The sequence below is a fragment of the Bufo bufo genome, chromosome 5, assembly GCF_905171765.1.
Source record: "Bufo bufo chromosome 5, aBufBuf1.1, whole genome shotgun sequence".
In the NCBI taxonomy this organism is placed as follows: domain Eukaryota; kingdom Metazoa; phylum Chordata; class Amphibia; order Anura; family Bufonidae; genus Bufo; species Bufo bufo.
Genome location: NC_053393.1, coordinates 198,789,456 through 198,810,253, shown reverse-complemented (window position 1 = coordinate 198,810,253; position 20,798 = coordinate 198,789,456). Strand labels below are relative to the sequence as shown.

Genomic DNA, 20,798 nt, shown 5'->3' with positions numbered 1-20,798 from the left:
GCACATAATGAGCGAGATTTATCTTCTTCCTGTGCCACATTTGTGTTTGCAACTCTTTAAATGCCATTTGAGACAAATTAAGTCACAAGTAGCATTTCTGCCAAAGGGTGCGTGGCAAGGGAGTGCACATCTGCCACATTTATCTTCACTTGCGCCTGTCTTCGGTCTCAAACGAGGACAGCCGTAGATTTTATTCTGCCACACGGCCTGCCGGTCGATGCACGCAATTTATGACAAGGTCTACACAAGATCCAGCAGCGCAGAAAATTTCAAAGACTGGCATAAAATGCTGGACTTTGATAAATCTCCCCCAAATGTGTTATCACGTTTTAGATATATTTATGTAACATGTAGCTTGACAAGGAGGCGTAAATTAGCAGAAATGAGGCCACAAAACGTGCCAGCCAACAGTTAGTGTAAAGTTGGACACTAGTGTCTAGATATGTGATGAGCCACTGTGATAAATTTCATTCATCTTTTTTAAGTCATTTTGAATCAGTTTTTAATTCCCATTAAAAATGAATGAATTCCATTAGCTTATTTCTTTTTACATCCCAACAATCACAGTGCCCGCACAGTATACATAATACGCCCACACTGCCTCCACAGTATAAATAATGGCCCCCATAATGCCCTAGAGTAAAAAAAAGAATGACCTCATTAGTACCCTCAGGACCTATTAGTGGCCCCCAGTATAACAAATGCCCCCATTTGTGGTGCCCAGTACTAACAATGCCCCCCTTAGTAAAACGAATGTCACCATTAGTGGCTCCCAGTACTAATAATGCCTCTATTAGTGACCCCAGTTCTGCTTGTGTTAAAAAATAATTACCTCTCCCACTTGCATGGGCAGGGACAGTTGCTTCTCACTTGATACAGAAGGACCTGAGCTCCCAGGGTGGTTACATCATCATGCTGGGAGGACATGGTGACGTCATCATGCTGGGAGCTCAGATCCTGCTGCATCAAGTGAGGATCGACTGCCTTTGCTTTTGCAAGTGGATGAGGTGAGTAATTTTTTTATTTATTTTAACCTCTAAAAGGCCGTTTTCACTAGTGTACCTGTTACATGGGTGCACTCCTGTCTTATCCACCGTTAAAAATAGCCCTATTGATTTCAATGGGGTCCTCCTGGCTGTGAAATGGACAAAAATAGGACATATCCTATTTTTTGATGGCCGCTATTCACTGGAAATTCACTGGCTCTGTAAGAAAACAATTGTCATGTGGCCGTTTTGTAGCTCGTTAAATGATGTCTACATTTTAAATTAGACTTGTAAGTCTATCCCATTGTCTTTGGCTTTTGGTATATTTATTGGAGAGAAGGGATTGAAAATGACGTTTCATTGATTGTAGCTGTTAATTCCTGGTTATCATTACCATTTCTGTTTCTTCCATGTGCAGAGAGGATTGTCCCTCGCCAGATTTAGTTGGGTAGGTGATCAATACATTTTCCATCTGCAGTCCCTTTTGGTCACTTGGGCCAACACTTTCCAAAGCTCTCCTTTCCATTTGCTTTTATATTCCTTATTTTTCAGAATTCTTTTCTTCCTCACAGCAGTTTTGCGTACAGTAGTAATATGATGGCTTGCAGCTTTCTCACACCATTGCTTTCAGGCCTTACTTTCATTAAAATATTTTCTACTTTAGCCCAATGGTCTTCCTTGACCGGAGATGTGTCCTCTAAGAAACATTTGCTGATGCTGCTTGCATGGCTAAGCTAGCTTTTCCTTCTTTTATGCTACTGGAAGCCTTGGTTGATGTCCTTATGCTTCTTATGGAATTGTATTATGCTTTGCATTATGTGCTGTAAAGACTTTGCTTTATTCATTTAGGTCTTTATGTTTTCAGGGGAGAGTTGGGAAGCCCCTATACACATTATATGGTCAGCTGATCCCACCAAAATCAGTGGGTTCAGCCAACATATATCCAATGTGTATTGCCAGCTTAAGTTGCTATGTGAAATACTTGAGAATAATGAAGAATGCTTGTCATTTAATCGCACTAATGTTTTAAGAATATTTTTTACACTTAGAATCTTTCGACCTGGAAGACATTTAACATTATCAGGGGTACACACCTTCTAGAAATGGCAATTAGATCTGTACTCTCTTAGCAGAATTGCTTCTTTAGCAGCCTTTTCCTTCTCCATTCTTCAAATTTTGGTGCAAATGAAATTGAGAATGAATCTTGTGTGCTCGAGCAACATGCACACAAGAGAGCTGTGTCCACAGTGCCTGTATAGCGTTTTTATGGAGCCTTAAAGGGAGTCTGTCACCAGCATTTCACTTTTTTAACCCTTCCCACAGCTCCCTAGCATGCTTACAGTTAATAAAAACGTTACCTCTGGCATCAGTCCTGGATTTATAGAACCCTCAAAAACGATCTTTATAAGATATGCAAATGAGGGCTCTCAAGTGTCTAGGGCGGCGTTACTCTCTTAGCTGCCCTGCTTGCTCAGCCTTCTCATTGCGTCCCCCCGCCCCTTCCTACCCTCTGCCCGCCCATCCTTTTCCTCTGACCGCCTTTGTACTAACATGTTATGCTGCCGATATCCCGCGCCGGCGCACTCATTCCTTTGGCCGGCGCATGCGCACTGCGATGCCCATTCCTTGTACGGCATCACAGTAACTATTGCGCATGCACAGGCTAACGACGCGAAAATCTGCGTCGTTAGCATAACGTCGGCAGCATAACAAGTTAGTACAAAGGCGGTCAGAGGGAAAGGATAGGCGGGCAGAGGGCAGGAAGGGGCGGGGGGACGCAATGAGAAGGCTGAGCAAGCAGGGCACCTAAGAGAGTAACGCCGCCCTGGGCACTTGCGAGCCCTCATTTGCATATCTTATAAAGATCGTTTTTGAGGGTTCTATAAGTCCAGGATTGATGCCAGAGGTAACGTTTTTATTAACTGTAAGCATGCTAGGGAGCTGTGGGAAGGGTTAAAAAAGTGAAATGCTGGTGACAGACTCCCTTTAAGAAATACGTGTTGCAGCATATGGTGAATAGCAGTATATTATTCTCTATAACATGACATGCAAAGGAACATACTGCAGCCTCTGGAAGTTCATAGTCATACAGAGGTGTGATAATGACCCATAGATCCCTGTGGGTGCCATATTACAGACCCATATGATACAGACTTGTTATACAGTATGACCTTGTGCAGGAAAAGGAAAAAACACACATTTCAGCCTTATGGTTTGTGTGTGCCTTCAAAAGGAATACGTCTCCGGGATCTTGGATGTTTCTCTGCAGTGATACATGAGTAGTACTGCCGATGAGTCCAGATTGTAACTTTTTATTCCCTGTTCCCCTGCTGTCAGCATTTACAACTGTGCTGTAATACATTGTCAGGACTGCTGTGCATGCGCACAGGAGTCCTCTCCATTATGCTAGCCTCGCACAGTAGTCCAGACGGTGTAGTTCAGCAAAGCTTTGAGAGCTGACTGTGGGGGAACAGGAGGAAGTAGGAAAAAAAAAATGGCAGTCTGGACTCTTTGGGCCAGATTTATCATTACTCTGACAGCTCACTCCACTTTCACATATGGCTAAAGTCAGTTTTAGCCAAGTCAGATTTATGATCGGCCCTTTAAGACTGTAATAAATGTGGTTTGACGGTAGCAGTTTATCCGTCAGTAAGCAGCTTTACAAAAGTCGCACATCTTTACGAAAAAGTCGCATGTTCTATTAAAAAGTCGCATAAGATAAGCATGGTCCTCACTGAAGTGAAGTTGCGCATTTATTTTACACATAAATCTGTGTAGAGATTAATTTGCATAAGAAAACACGCCCACTTTCAGAAAACTGGCGAGCATAGCGCAGAGCCAATAAAAGTCGCAAACTTTTGCGCATTTTAAGCGATTGCGCAAAAATGTGCGACTTTTTCACTCCATTATTCTGACTTGAGCTAATGATAAATCTGGCCCTTTATCTGCAGTACTACATATGTATTACTGCTATCAATAAACCACAATCATAGTGACAGATTCCCTTTAACATGATAGAAAATACTACATGCCAGTGACAGAATTCTTTAGCATATCTACTTTACGGCCACAATCACAGACATATTATGGCCCTATTACACAGGCGATGCAGCAGGCATTTATAGGGAATGAACGGTTTGTTCCTGATAATTCCCTGCTTTTCACAGACGGTGAAAGTTGCATTTACATGCATCAATCATCTCCTCTATGTGGGGATGAGAGATTGCAGTCCTCATAAAGAATCAATGGTTCTGGGCAGCTGACAATTTGCTGCCCAGAAACAATGATTTAGGTGAATGCAGCAGTGATGCTTTAGAGGGCATCTGTCAGCAGATTTGTACCTATGAAACTGGCTGACCTGTTACATGTACACTTGGCAGCTGAAGGCATCTGTGTTGGTCCCATGTTCATATGTGCCCGCATTGCAATGATGTTTTAATATATGCAAATAAGCCTCTAGGAGCAATGGGGGTGTTGTCATTACACCTAGAGGCTCAGCTCTCTCTGCAACTTCTGTGTATTCTCCACTTTGATTGACAGGGACAGGCAGCGTAAAAGTGATCAGACCTGACCCTGTCAATCAAAGCGCAGTAGGAGCAGCAGTTACAGAGAGAGCAGAGCCTTTAGACGTAACGGCAACACCTCCCTTGCTCCTAGAGGTTTATTTGCTTACGTTAAAACTTCATTCTTCTCAGCAATGCGGGCACGTATGAACATGGGACCAACACAGATGCCTCCAGCTGTCAAGCACACATATAACAGGTCAGCCAGTTTCATAGGTACAAATCTGCTGACAGATGCCCTTTAACCTACTAAACAAGCATTTGCTCGTTCATCAGGTGACTGGTGGCACCTATACGTGGGCAATTATTGGGAATGAGCGTTGCTAGGAACGCTTTTTCACAATAATTGCCCTGATTTTTAGTCCCTATAAAGGGGCCGTTAGCTGCACCTTATTCTATAGGAGAGAAATGTACATCAAATGATGACAATAAAAACTAAAAGATTTTGACATTGAAAATACAGGCACACTACAGAAACTAAAATGCTTTGCCGTAATTGCCAACTTCTCTAGATGTGTTAGCCATCTGGAAAATGCTAGAAAATTATTATACAGATCGTATTATCAAGGATCCAATACCACGTGTTGGAGATATATAAGATAGCCTTGCTGACATGAAGCACATATGGTAGGAATAGGTCCGTTATGGTGGGTCAAAAAAACTCCCTAACTCTATTATGTAAAATTAATATTTTACATTCCCCTCTGCAATGTCTTTTATCAATTGATTTTGACTAATTTCCATAGAAATTTAGAACAATAATCATTTACACTTTAATAGCAACCAGAATAAGAATAGCTGCAGTCTGGAAAGATCTGGACTGAAATAATTTGCTGTATTAATAAAGCATGTCTTGCTGAAAAGATCATAGCGCTAAGTCTCAACAAACTACCACGATTCCCGAAAAAAGTTATAGCTAGACTCTCCTTATAAAGAGTTTGACCATGTAAATCACTTCATAAATCTCTTTAGGTGTTGTCTTGATTTTTCATATAGACGTGTTCATTGTCAAGAATGTTCTTGGTTTATTACCACCTTTTCACGTACCTCAAAGCTTCTGTTTTCTTAATTGTTTATAGTGGAATTTTATGCATATTACATTTTTACATTGTATGGTAATTCAAGTACGGTAACTTTTATACAACATTATATGAACCTAATAAAAAATACATTTATAGTTATAGAAACTAAAATGTAATAACACCGACCTACTGTGTTACAAGGAGCACAGTAGGTTTTTAAGCAGATTACATGTTCATGCTTTGTAGCAGCCAATGCACAAACTACTCATATCCATCCTAAGGACACTTCTTTGTCAGATTGCACCTTAGCCATACATTTGCCATTTCTATACTGACTGTAGTTTAGTTTTTTTTGCTTTTCTGCTCCTATTCAGTTTTAAAAGAAACAAAATATAAGATTGGAACATCACGTATCTCATGTGCAACTTTCTAAAGAGAGCCTGATTATCCGCTCAAGGCCACATTTCTCAGTGGTAAACTAAACAGAAATAGCTTGACATTTTATGGCAAGGATAAATCCTACACTAGTACGTAAATGCAAAAAGCATAGGGAAAAACACATAGGCCTTGATTTATCAACAGGAGATAAACTGAAGTTTGTTTTAAGATTTGTCTTTTTGTGTAAAGGTAGTGGTCTGTGCACCAAACCTATGAAAGTGGGGCACAGCACTTAAATTTTGCACATGCAAAATATCATATTCTGACTTATGTTGACCCACCACAACTACAGCAGGTCAGGAGTGGAGTGCATTTGAGACAATTTTTCAGGACTTTTTCTATGATAATTAAGGCCAAAAACCAACATGCTCCATAGGAATGTCGACAAAACAGCTGGATTTCTGAACTGACTTATCAGGCACAAAATATAACATCAGCCTGTCATATACTACTGAAAAATGTGCATCACAAGTAAAAAAAAGTCTAAATTTACTGTAAAATAAAGACAAAACCAGTTTGACAAATTAGGGCCATAGTCTCTGGATGACCTAACACATCTGTACATTACATAGGCAGACAGTTTTCAGTCGGGACAGTGTATGGACTTTTCTACTTTATCCAATGCATAGGCAATTATTGGAAACAAACCGAGTGTTCCCAATAATTACTGGATCATGAGCGGAGGTGAGCGCTGCATTTACATGCAACAATCATCTCCGATGTTTTGGGACAAACAATCAAAACTGCAATCATTTGCCCCCTGCAGCTTCATAGTTTTATGGCAGCAGATCTGCGACAGGGTGCCAGCAAACAATAATTTGATGTCCCGCATGAAAAGTGCGATGCGTGTTTGCTCCAGCTTCCTATCCTTAACTTTTCTAATGGGTGATATCGGTAGCTTGGCCAACATTTTTTATAATGTGTGGTTAGTCTGTATACTGCAAGGAGTTAGACTACCAGCACAAAGTTGGTGTTGCCATTTTTGCTGTGGTTTTAGTGCATTTTTTGTAAAATGTCTAGTAAAATAATAATCTGCAATTTTTAAAAAGTGTCAAAACGCAACAAAAACAGCACCTGGCTACTAATCCTTAAAGGGTTTTTTGTCACCAGAATTAAACCTATTAAACTGTCTGACATTAGTGATGTGCTAATGTCAGCAGACCCTAACTACTATTCTTATGCTTATTGATGCCCCCCCACTTCACTGCACAATTCTAACTTTTATAATAAGCAAATTAGCCTCTAGGAGCAGGGGGGTGGCGTTGCTCCTGCTCCTAGAGGCTCAGTTTTCCCACCTCATGTCACTCCCTGCCATCCTTGATTGACAGGCCAGCGTTCGTCTTCTACTGCCGGCCCTGTGTGACGGGTAAATCTTGTGTCTGCGCGGTGCCATTTACCCAGCACTCAGGGTGGAGGAGAAGACAAACGCTGCCTGGCCCTGTCAATCAAGGATGGCAGGGTGTGACATGAGGTGGGAGAACATAGCCTCTATGAGCAGGAGCAATCCCCCCCTGCTCCTAGAGGCTAATTTGCATATTATAAAAGTTAGAATTGTGCAGTAAGGAGGCATCAATAAACATAACAATAGCAGAGTTAGATTCTGCTGACATTAGCACATCGCTAATGTCAGCCAGTTTAATAGGGTTAATTCTGGTGACAGAAACCCTTTAAGGCCCCTTTACAGGGTCTGACACAGCAGGCAATTATTGGGAATGAACTGTTCCCAAACACTACTCATCACAGGAGATGAGAGGTACCATCATAGAGAATCAATGCTTCTGGACAGCACATTGCTGTGTACATAGTCTGATCTGCTGCCCGGAATCTATTATTTGGGTGTCACATCAACAGTACTTTCCAATGCTCATTCATCAGTTAATTGCCAGCACCTTTACCCAGGCAATTATCGGGAATGAGCATCCTTAGGAAAGCTGCTTTTCAATGATTGTCCTGATCACTGGCCTGTGTAAAGGGGCCTTTAGGGTATAGATAAGCTTTGTTTCATGTATGCCATCAAAACACAATGCCATTACCATAGCGGAACCTATTTCTGATAGATTTCTATATGAGGATATGAGATATCACCAATGTAGGACTTAAAAAAAAATACATTGCAGAACATGTACAATCGATATTGTATTCTGCCATGTTGGGATATTCCAGTCTAGCAGACCTTTCTTAAAGGGAACCTGTCAGCACCAAAATGGACCATAAACCGCCAGCAGTACCTTAAAGCTGTTGACATCAGGTTTCTAATGATGTTCTTGTGTAAGATGTCTGAGGTGCATGTTCACTGTAAAACAACTATTATTCCCCTGCAGGTCATATGAGGGGGCATCGGCTTTCACACTTGAAGTCAAACTCACCCCGCCCCTTCCCGCCCCATCGCATTTGATTGATGACCTTTTGGATTCTTTCTGGAGTGATTCCATCTTAAAATTGTGCGCATGCGCCATATGATTATGATTCCGGCGCGTGCACATTGATCCCCACTGTAGTGTATTTGGCTTCAGCGAGTCAATGCCCAGGCGCAGACTCACGTGGTCAAGCGCTTCAGAGAATGTTACCCTGCATCAGCGTCAGTCATAGGATCAGGGGCTTCTGCGCATTGACTCGTTGAAATAAGTACACTACAGCAGGGATAAATGCACAGGCGTCTTAAACGAGATCATACGGCGCATGTGCGAAATCTCAGGATGGAATTACACCTGAAAGAATCCAAAAGGCCATCAATCAGATGCGATGGGGCGGGAAGGGGGCGGGGTGAGCTTGACTTCAAGTGTGAAAGCCGCTGCCACCTTGACTTTAAGAACCTTATTTGCATGTGACCTGCGGGGGAATAAAAGTTGTTTTACAGCGATCATGATCCTCGGACATCTTACACAAGAACATCATTGCTGGTGGTTTATGGTCCATTTTGGTGTTGACAGGTTCCCGTTAAGCCATATGTGGATAAGGAAGACACCGTCTCAATGATACACCTTTCTTCTAAATACATTGTAGGCTACATAGGTTTCTATGCGGGAAGTCTAAACTGTTGAGACCGGTATAGACATCCACAACAATTTGTGGAAATGCTGCCAATAGCCAGCAATGGGTAGTAGAAAATATGCAAACAATGTCTTATTGCTTTAACATTGCCATTAACATTATCCAACCAGTTCTGCCCGTGTCAGACTGTGCAGGGACACACCCCAACTGGTAACACCCATCTGGGCCATCCTTGCTAACCACTAGTAATGCATTCAGAACTTCTAGCAGGAATAATAAAGGAATGACAAAACACAGAGTCCCAAGAATAGATGCTCCAGAATTGTTAGTACATGGGGAATGCAAGAAGTTTCTAAAACGTACATGTCGGAGGGGGGGATGTGGGGGGTTACAGGTCCTTTTTACGTAAAGAGCTTGGGTGGAACAGGGGTGACTTTATCTCTTAGTCAAAGCTTTTCTTGACAATGGATGAATACAGGCACTGAACTGAGTTTAAAGTTGAAACTTTTTTCAACAACTGCACAAAATGAAGTGAAGAAGCTGCCTCTACATTCTTTCATTCTTTCATTTTTCTATGAATTTTCATATTTCCTCCCTGAATAGCCTGGAGCTGTATAAGAAATACACAACTGAGATAAAAGGCTGCACACATGAGAAGGTCTATTTTCTTGAATCCTGAAGGCCTTGTCCATACACAAAAGCTTCTTTTTTGATGTTGGTTATTTGATATTTCACTCACTTACCATCTGATTTCCTTTGATCACAATAAAACTCTTACTTTAGCAAAGCTTGTCTATTTAGCAGTAGCTGCAATTGTAAATCCACAATCTATATGAAGATATTCCTATTAAATATGGGAAATGTTTGCATTTCAGTGACGTCTGCATATTAGGGGGCATTCACTTAACCGTATCCACAAAATCTGCATGCGGTCCATGTGCATCCCGCTCTTTTCACGGGCCCCATTGAAAAGATGTCTATAGGACATGTTCTATAATTTGCGGCTCGGCAGCATGGATGAGGACAGCAATTTTGTGGCCCCAGAGATATGAATGGGTCTGCCTGCGATCTGTAAAAAAAAATGCGGATCGGATGCGGACCGAAAATACGGTTGTGTGGATATGCCCTTACATAGGTGATCTAGCCCAGTGAGTTTTTGCTTATGTTTCTTCTATTTTTCCATTCTGTGATACCCACCATGCAGTCCACATGTCTTGGAAGAATGATCTTATTATGTTTTCCTGTGTATTAACTACTCATTTCACTATAGGGAGGTGAAGGGCACAGGGCCTGCTATGGAGGATCCAGTCCTAGATTCTTTGAGCACCACAAATCGTCCCATAAGGGATACAAGGATGCACACAGAGATGGCCAAGGAACCCTTTCCAGGATCTTTAAACTGGTAATATAAATGTTCTGCAGTTCTCATTATGAATTGTATAGGAAATAAGTTCTTATGTTTTAGTCATGAAAAGTTTTTTTTTCAAGGCAAACCCCTATTATAAATTGAAGCTGGCCAGCTTCTGACCCCCAACGCCCCAAGATCAGCTGTTATCCATTTGACCAACGTATATTTTACTTGTGAAACCAGTCATGTAAAGCATGGAAGGGCTTGATCTGCCAATGAGGGAACTATTCTTTATTATCAGCTCTTCACTCTGGGGTCCCAAGATGTCCATATGCCCTAATAGGCATATCATGTTTTAGTGTACAAAGTATATGTGAAATGAACTATGTAAAAAAGGGGTTCTGCAGTTTCTTTAAACTGATGATCTATCCTCTGGATAGATCATCAGCATCTGATCAGCGGGGGTCCGACACATGGGACCCCCGGTGATCAGCTGTTTGAGAAGGCAGCGGCACTTGAACGGATCTTAGCCCCGCCCACGCTAGTTGATACAAGTTGTGACGTCACTGGGCCAAGGGTAAACAGTGAGAAGGCGGGGGTCCCGGGTGTCGGACCCTTCCCGGTCAGATGCTGATGATCTATCCAGAGGATAGATCATCAGTTTAAACAAACTGCAGAACCTCTTTAACAGTTGTCAGCAAAATTACATTACCTTCAATATATTGCAATTAGTAAAGCAGAACTTTCACTTACATGGCTTATAGGGAGGCTGACTGCAGTTTTGACCATGATGAACTGCTGACAGCACTAGGTAGGGGCTGGTGAGAACAGTACAAGCATACCTTTTATGGAGGTTTTATTATCAGGAGTAGTGTGAATATTTAGTTTTATTCTACCAGGTTCAACTTCTGTAAGTGCCCTGGAGGGAGTGCTTCACTGTGAAGTGCTGTCTGCATTAAAGGTCTTTCCAGCTATTTATACGTTTTAAAATTTCAATCCCATCCTGTTGTACCTGTGGTAAAAGCATACTCACTCGCTTTCTAGCTCCCTGCTGCCTTCACGGGTCTCCTGGTTCCCATCTGTAAACGTCTGGGTGGACTGGGACATGTGTGTCACTGCAGCCAATGATTGGCCTCAGCGGGACATGTCCCCAAGTCACAGTGTCATCTATGAGGCCAAATATTGGCTGCTGCAGTGCACCTGACCCCATACACCCAGAACCTTACAGACAGGAACCAGAAGACCAGTGAAGGGAACCGAAATAAAGCAGCATGGCGCCTGTCCAGGCTGGGGTTGAAATTTATAAAAGTAAAAACAACTGAACAACCCCTTTAAGCTTCTTCACAGCCTTCCCCTCTGTCCTGAGTGACAGCTGTTGTGGTCTCCTTCTTGGATGCTGCAGCTGTCACTCAGAGCAGAGCGGTGAGGCTGTGAAGCAGGTCAAGGCAGAGAGCACTTTACAGTGAAACACCGGCTCCTGAGTACGACCGTTCCAATCCTCCCCGCCACTGCAGCCATGACATCATCTTCTTGGCTGCAGCAATCATGTACAGCATTGCCTTGGAGGTAATAACTGGCCTCTGTGGTATATCGCACAAGTCTGCTGTTACCACTGCCGCCTATAAACTGGAGAGGTGGTTAGGGGAGTTTCAAGTGGTATGTATAACTTATTGTATTATTTTAACCTCTTCTCTTTTATTTTAACTCTTACAATCCCTTTAAGTGTGGTTTGACTTAATACATTTAGAATTCGGACAAAAAAAGCACAGCTATGAATAAATAAATAAATTATCTGTAGAGCTGTAATATTAAAGTAGTTCTCCGGGATTTTAATATTGATGACCTATCCTCAGCATAGGTCATCAATATCAGCGCTGTCTGTCTATGGCAAAGCAGTGGTGCGCAGGAAGAGAGAAGGAAGGTGGCACATGCACACTGCGCGCCGTCTCCTCATACAACTGACGGGCTCGGGTGCCGGGTGTTGGACACCCGTCGATCTGATATTCATGACCTATCCTGAGGATAGGTCATCAATATTAAAAGCCCGGAGAACCCCTTTAAGCATTTATTGCTGTAGACCTTCATCTTCCTAGCCAAGTTCCTTTCTTCTCGCTTTTAATATATCTCCTTTGCTTTGGCATTGAATACATGCAGCTTTGATGATGGCTTTTTTTTAACATTTTTTACTTGTTATTTGGTACCTGTACAGGTTGAGATTTATGCCTGCTGACATTCTGCAGGATTGTTACATTGCCCTATCTGAAACTCCTCACTGGAGAATGGTAGCGACACTAGTTCTTTAGAACCAGACTACTTTAAGTGAAAAAACTGCTTGTTCAGCGGCTCTCAATTTGCTGACACTGACAAATGTGTAATTCTTTAAACTGTTCAGAATAGAAAATCGTTTTATTCATATATACACTGAAGTCATATGTTATCAATGCAGTATTCACAAGCATAATAAGCCATCCTGTACAGCTTTAGGCATGAAGGGTGAGATGACAACGCAAACTTGTCATGCCCAGGCCACCAGGGTTGACATCTGCACAGGTTTACTCAGACCCCTATACCACATAAGAAGACACCAATATTAAAAATGGCACTTGGTCCATGGTGGTGTCGAAAACATACCTATAGGAAACTATGCACATCAGATTAGTATAAACAACCAGAAGTTCTTGTCCTTTGATCCTTAGGTTAGTAAGCTGCATATGTGACAACTAAACACCAATACGGTGAAGTTTATTGCGAATTTGCTATATTTCATCTTTATTGACATTAATGCTGGGGACAGGATAACATCTTCATAACTAATTGTCCCAAAATGAGAAAAATGCAAAAAATATCTGTTTGGCTTATTCGCGGCTCAATTATACAGACCAGTTATCGGAAAACGAGCCTTCATATGAAAGCTCATTCCTGATAATTGGCCCAAAATTATACGATCTAATAGGGCACTAAGACTAGGGACATAGTTGTAATGTCACTTCTTCATAGGTTCCAGGGCTTTACCACCATGCCTTCCCCCACAAATATACACTCACTTGTTTGCCTGAAACCGATCTTGTTAGTGAAGTTTCCATTAGGCCGTCTCCACTACCAAGTGTCAATGGCTGAGGTGACATTCCATTGTCACTCACAAGTGGAGACCACCCAACTGACAAGTCCCTGGTATTGGGCCCCAAAACTGCAACAATCTGCATTGGTTGTGAGCAAGTTTAGTGGGTCACTAGAAGAAAACAAAAGCCCTTTCTGTTCTATGAGGATGTGACAGGTCCTCTTTGATATGGTAGAGGTATGGGAATGTGTAACAAAAACACTTTGTCAAGTTTACTTTTCAAAGCTATAGTTTACTTATCCAAGCTATAAATGAAAGGCGATGTCCCAGCGGGACAATCCCTGTCTATATGTCAAGCATAGGGACATCATAGAGGGGGTTCTCCATTTGGGACATCTATTACCCAGAATGTAGAAAGACTAGAAAGATTGCCTCTCACTCTGGAGGATTTGGTGCCCCAAAGTTATTCATTTGTTTCAGTGGGTGCCACTGCAGTGAACATATGAGGGCACTCATATTTTCCCTCGTGATAACAGCTGAACACTAGAAGTTTCAGCACCCAAGCACTTTGCTTTACAGAAGAAATTGTCTAGTTTTGACAACCCTTTTAATCAGCAATTGCCCCATATAATCAAAAAGCCCCTGAGAAATTGTAGATAATAGTTTTCTGTCTATCATTGGAAATCGATCACTGTGGTGCATCATGGATAAGATGCAACTTTCATTTATTAAAATATGAGTAATTAATGGTTAAATTAGTGATCTATAAGGCCTAGTTCACACTTCAGTGATTTGATCAGTGATTTCCCTCAGTGAATGTGAGCCAAAACCAGGGGGGTCAAAAACACAGAACAGGTGCAAATCTTTCCATAATATCTGTGTAGGCTTTATTTCTGGTTTTGGCTCACAATCACTGATGCAAATCGGCTGACCAAATCACTGAAGTGTGAACTAGGCCTAAATCTACTGAGGGACCAGTAGCAGAAGAAACAAGAGATCTCTGTTTAAATAATGAGCTCTCAAACAAGAATACAGTATCTAGCTCATATGTCTCTCGTCTGGATTATCTCTATCCTAATATTACAGGGGTTTTCCAGGAGTTATATGTTGATGGCCTGTCCTCAGGATAAGTCATCAATATCTCATCAGTGAGGGTCTGAGTCCTGACATGCCCACCAATCAGCTGTTTAAAGAGGCTGCCTCTTCCTAGGCCAGTGACATCACATTCATTGGTCACATTGCCTATTTGCAGCTCAGTCCCATTGAAGTGAAAGAGCTTGGGCTGGAATACCAAGCATAGCCACCATATAATGTACAGCGCTGTGCTTGGTAAGATATATGGAGGCCTCAGAGCTCATCAGAGTCCCGCGCCTCTTCGAACAGCTGATTGCTAAGGGTGCCTTGAGTTGAGCCCGCACTAATCCGATATTGATGGAATGATGACCTATCCTTAGCATAGGCTATCAATATTGAACTCCCAGAAACCCATTAAAATTCAGCCTTACTTCTGTTAATAGATAGCAGTTGTGTGTGCAGACAGGGGCGGACACAGGCAGCAAAGGGCCCCTGTGCAAAGGATGTACCTGGGCCCCCCCAAACCACACATACAAATATAAACATGTATGTGCAAATAAAAAACATCTTGTGAATATGTTTACAATATTTATATATATTCTTTTCATACTAGGTCATGCCTCTAACTCTGCCCAAAGCATAACTATACACACCCAGTACACTTAATGCCCCCAAATAGTAATTATTCCCCCTTTGTGCCAGTACATAGTAATGTCCAGATATGTGCCCCCTCACAGTAGTGATGGTCAGATATGTGCCCCCCTTCACAGGAAGTTAAAAAAAATATACTCACCTAGTTCCTCATGATCACAGTTGAGCTGCTGGCGCTCTACAGCAGTAGCAGGATGTAGTGTCACACATTGCTCTGCTGGTCTGTGTAGGAGGAGGAGCACAGCAGATTCCCGGCCGTACCGCTCCTCCTCATACACAGACCAGCAGTGTGATGTGTGACACTACATCCTGCTACTACATCCATATTTAGATTTGATGCTACCCTAGGCACTTTAGTGCCAGCTTTCTCCCCCCAATGAAGTCCATAGCTGATGGTAAAATGCTCCCTAGGCCTTCAGCTATTCCTCAGGACTCCCTCATACACTTGGACAATTAAAAGACTGACCTGTTATATGTGCGCTTAGCAGCTGAAGGCATCTGTGTTGGTCCCATGTTCTTATGTGCCTGCATTGCTGAGAAAAATGATGTTTTATTATATACAAACGGGGGCGTTACCATTACACCTAGAGGCTCCGCTCTCTCTGTAACTCCCTCGCCCTCTGCACTTTAACATGGCCCGGTCGGATGACATTTTCACTGCCAGGCCCTGTCAAAGTAGACAGGGAGCGGCAGCTGCAGAGACAACAGATCCTCTAGGTGTAATGGTAACGCCCCCGTTGCTCCTAGAGGATCATTTGCATATATTCAAATATAATTTTTTTCCCTCAATAATGCAGGCATATATGAACATGGGCCCAACAGAGACCGGCAGTGACGGGTGGCTTTAGCGCTGCCGTAGCCATTTTACAGGCTAAGGCAGTGCTAAAGCATGTCCATTAGTGCCAGGGATATCACCGGGCTCACTACCAGGCAGAAGACACCCCCAAATAGTATTCCCAGTGGTGATAAGGCTCCCTACAGTGCCCTCAGTACTAATATTGCCTCCCTATAGGGCACCTCTTATAATCTATAAGGCACTTCTATAGAGCCCTCAGTAGTAGTAATGCCCTCCACCACTGCCCACAGTATTTATAATGTTCCCTGCAGTGCCCCCTGTAATTATAATACCTTCTGACATACCCCCCGGAGTTATAATCATCTCTGTAGTGCCCCCATAAATTATAATGCCTGTCCTCTCCCCCCAGTCTTCTATACCATGCAGTGCCATGTAAATAACACTAGTTGTCTCCCACCAGTCTTCTGTATGATACAATCCCAGGTAAATAACCTATCTTCCTTACAGTCTTCTATACCATGCGGTCCCATGTAAATAACTTTACTCCTCTCGCTTCAGTCTTCTATACCATGCAGTCCCATGTAAATAACACCAGTCCTCTCCCTACAGTCCCATGTAAATAACTTATCTTCCTTACAGTTCTCTATAACATACAGTCCCATGTCAATAACTTAAATCCCCTCCTTCACCCCCCTCCAACACATAGTCCCATATAAATAACATCACTCCTTACCCTCCAGTCTTCTAAAATATCCAGTCCCATGTAAATAACACCAGTCATCTCCCTCCAATCTTCTACAACATACAGTCCCATTTAAAAAAAAACATATCTTTCTTATAGTCTTCTATAACATACAGTCCTATGTAATTGACACCCCTTCCCTCCCTTCAACCCCTCTAACATACAGTACCAGTTTAATAACATATTTCCCTCCCACTAAGCAGGGAGGAGGTATAATGGGGAGAACCACATCTCCCAGCATTTCTCTGGCACTTATTCATTCCATGGCATCACAGGTCTCCACTGCTGAGCGTTGCCTCTTTCTGTACTGGTCACATGACGGCGACCTCATCACAGGTCCTACCTCTACTTCCACTGCTGAAAAGATCACATGACTGTGATGTCATCGAAGGTCCTTCAGCTATGGAGTGTAGACACAAACGAGCAGCAGATTCGCAGTAGGTGCTAATCAGGCCCACCCCCCAAAAACTCTGCTCCCTCCCGACCTCCACACCAAGGTTGTTGGCATGTTGGCAGAAGTAGGGAATGAAAAATATGACAAGATAAAAAAATAAACGCCTCTGCTGGTACTGGGATGGGCCCCCTCCCTTGCTGGGCCCCTTTGCAGCTGAACCAGCTGCACAGGCGGTATGTCCATCCCTGTGTGCAGATGGAGATGAAGAAGGCTGAGATTTTCTGGCCATCCAATGTAATGCAATTTATCAGCAATTTTGGGTAGCTGCCTCAAAGAGGTTTCATTGTATTTACTGGCGACAATTTTATTATTTTAGGGGCAAAAGTTCTTAAAAGAACTCTGTAACACTGTAATATGACAGCCCCTATACCAATGCAATAATTGTCACTGTAACAGATCTCTGTTAAATCAATAGTACTCTAAAATACACATGTGAAGCATACAGATATCACTGTAGATTTGTAGGGGACTTGTAGTGCAGTCTGCAAATTGCAGATCTGCAAAACACGGATACTGGCTGCGTGCATTCCGCAATTTGCGGACCGCACATGGCCGCAACCATAACAGAAAGTACCTATTCTTGTTCGCAATTGTGGACATGCTCTATCCTTTCCGCAGAGCCACGGATGTGGACAGCTGTCCACATCTTTTCCGGCCCCATTGAAATGAATGGATTCGCACACGTTCCACAAAATTGCGGAATGGGTACGGACCCGTTCATATGGCCGTCTGAATGGGTCTCAAACATACAATACTATCTAAACCTATTGGAACGGCCACCACGTCAAATTTCTGCATGCATTTTTGGAAGCCAAAATCAGGAGAGGATCAAAATAGAGAAAGTATAAAGGACAAATACAACTTCTCTTTTTTAAAATTTCATTGATGGTTTTGGGTTAAAAAACTCCATCAAGACGCGTGACCATGTGGCTGTAAGCTATGTCTGTGAGAGAGAAGGGTGTGAATTTTATTTTACTATTCAAGGACCCAAGAGTTTCTTAGTTCTAATGTTACGTTTACAGTGAGAAACAGCTTTTCCTATATATGCTACTAATTACACTATACATGCAGTAAAAATAAAAGTTCTCGATACCATACATTAGTTCTAATGTCAGCCATTAATTATAAGATGAAGCGTAAAAAGGCTCATTATTCACATGTAACATTCACACCACTTGGGCAAATTGCAGTAGTACTACTATCTATGGCTCAGTGGGAGCTCCGCTGAAAGTGGTGAAATAAATGTGAGATAAATAAGTTTTGTAAAATATCAGATATTATGCTAATTACTCATTAGAATGCCTAATTTAGTTTTATCAACGCTGAAGTGTAATGATCTATTCAATGCAAAATAGGGACTGGAACGTAAAACAGCAAAATGGTCAATTCATCACATGCATATTCACAACCCTTGAAGAAAATGTAAAAATAAAAAATGTGCTAGTTAATCTGTTCTGTATGTTTAGTGTGGATACAGGGCAGGGGATAGCTGGATGCGCCGAAGTTTTGGAGAGGCCTGCGACTCTTCATAACTTTGGCGGATCCTCCGCCAGCTTTGGGGTTTATTAAGACCAGCGACTAAAACACTGGTCTTAATAAATGTGCCCCTAGGGGCCTGGGAGATTTGCCGGCTCTTTATGAAGTCTAGGAGATCTCCCATTTTTCAGAGAGGGCTGACAAGCATGGATTTTAAGTGGTTGTTTCACTAAGACAACCCCTTTTGTACATTAGGTCATATGATATCATAGAGGGGTATTCCATGTTCAAGAAACATTCCCCTGGCTGTAGCGCTGTCCAATCGCAGCACAGAGCCAGGGAGTTTTTTTCTCCCTGGCTGTGACGTTCTGTACCCCGCAGTACAGATATTTATCTCACTTACTACAAACTCATGAAAGGTCCTCTTTAAAGGGTTGAACATTGACTTATAGGATAGCTGCCTTACATCTGGTGGCATTAGAGGCAGAGCTTCTTAAGATCTCTTTTGCATCCCTTTCTTCAATTAAATGTCTCCTCCCTGGCTAAGAGTGGTGCGCTTTGATTGGATGCGCTCACAGCCAGGGAGAAGAGAACCGTCCCCAGCGAAACTGCGAGTCTCTGCCTAGTATAACGTCGGCTCATTATAATATAAGGCGCCGAAATCAACAGGGCCAACAGCGCACGAACGAGGGGGGGGGGGGTTTTGGGAAAAAATAAAGTGCCATGGCATCAGTGGGGGCTGCCCTATAAGGTAAGACCATAATTAGACTAGGGCTAAACTGATGAAAGGTTCTCTTTATTCTCTGCACTGGGAGCACCCCAAACCCAACTGGGAGTACACTCTTATAGGTTGGCTAACACAAGCCCATCCAATTTCATCCCAAGACAGCTTGATTTTGCCTGGACTGTCTCTGACAATTAGGGACAGTTCCTGCAAATTCAGGACTGTTGGCAACTACACTTCATTACAAGGATCTATCCTAGGAGGGGAGGTAATGAAAAATTTGTCAGTTTCTTTTTTGATGTGTTTTTTCTTTTATACAATGTATCTGCATTAAATCTTTTTGGGTAAAATGATATAAAATATCTCCATTTGGGTCAACTGTCTTGTTAGTGCAGCCAACACGTCTTGTTCTCATTGGCACCGTTTCTTTTTCTTGCAGGGAGGAAGAGACAGCCGATCATCTTCCCCCATGGCTAGGCGCTGAAGCCTCCAAGATGTCTGCTCCACGTGATACACCTGCCACTGTAACCTGAAGTGCCATTACCAATAACATTACTACTCAGTATAACGCTCATAGCAATATAAACAATCTGTCAGGTAGAGACCGAGGACTGTGACTGCAGTTAATTAGTGTTGCCAGTACCTGATAAAACATAGAGTTGATTAATAGGATGATGGAACCACAGTGATGGACTCTGCTGTCTAAGTCCTAACCAAACATTAATACAGTCACAAAGCCACATGACTTAGATTTCTTTTTTTTTAGATATCTTTTAGCATTGCTCCATGTATTGATATGAGATGCAATGCGTTGCCTGGCCAGACAACATGGGTTATAAACCAGACGTTAACAACCAAAACTAAAAAATATTTTAGGATTTGTTCTGGTTTTTGCTGCTTGGGTTTATATAGTGGTGCTTTTTATTGTATTACTTTCAATAACGTCCATTCTCTCTCACACGCATGTTTTTCTTTCATACTAGGTAGAGACAGCAGTTCTTGAGGGTAGTTGGGTAAAGGGCAATTTTAGCATGTGAGAAGGGTACATGGTACAGCTCACCGACTTGAGGTGGAGGACATTGGGTAAACAATAGAGTCTAGCTTTACAGCTCTGCCTTTTTTTTGGGAGGAGAGAAATAGTGAGAGAGAGACTGGGTATTTCAGAAAGTCTGGAAATATCCTGGGTACTGTGCGCACATGCAGGTTAAACTGCTTCCTCTTGTCGCAACTCTGGCTTATAGCCTTATCTATAGTCTAGAAACATTATACAAGCATGTTAAAAAGAAAAGAGTATTGATTCGTAACCTTCTTCAAATGTTACACTGCCTTGCAGAATCATATTTAGACTAATTACTATACTTAAAATTAGAGAGTTAACAGATTATCATTAATGACCTTCCTATATTAAGGGCACTGGAAAACACAGTTGCACCAAACAGCTCTTCTGAATTGCACTGTTTTATTTGTCTCTTAAT

The 20,798-nt window shown here is 42.2% G+C and overlaps 1 protein-coding gene across 4 annotated transcripts in view; it reads left to right on the top strand.

The window, feature by feature from the left end:
* Positions 1-20,597, top strand: part of LOC121002783 (myelin basic protein) — a 190,311-nt gene extending 169,714 nt beyond the window's left edge. For 3 of the 4 annotated variants that reach the window (XM_040434325.1, XM_040434324.1, XM_040434323.1), the window contains exons 7-9: positions 1,405-1,434; positions 10,271-10,402; positions 19,763-20,597. In XM_040434325.1, coding sequence (XP_040290259.1) covers positions 1,405-1,434; positions 10,271-10,402; positions 19,763-19,807 — 207 coding nt within the window. In that variant the 3' untranslated portion in view covers positions 19,808-20,597. The remainder of the gene's footprint in view (positions 1-1,404; positions 1,435-10,270; positions 10,403-19,762) is intronic. The other variant, XM_040434326.1, reaches the window with a different exon arrangement.
* Positions 20,598-20,798: the final 201 nt, after the last annotated feature.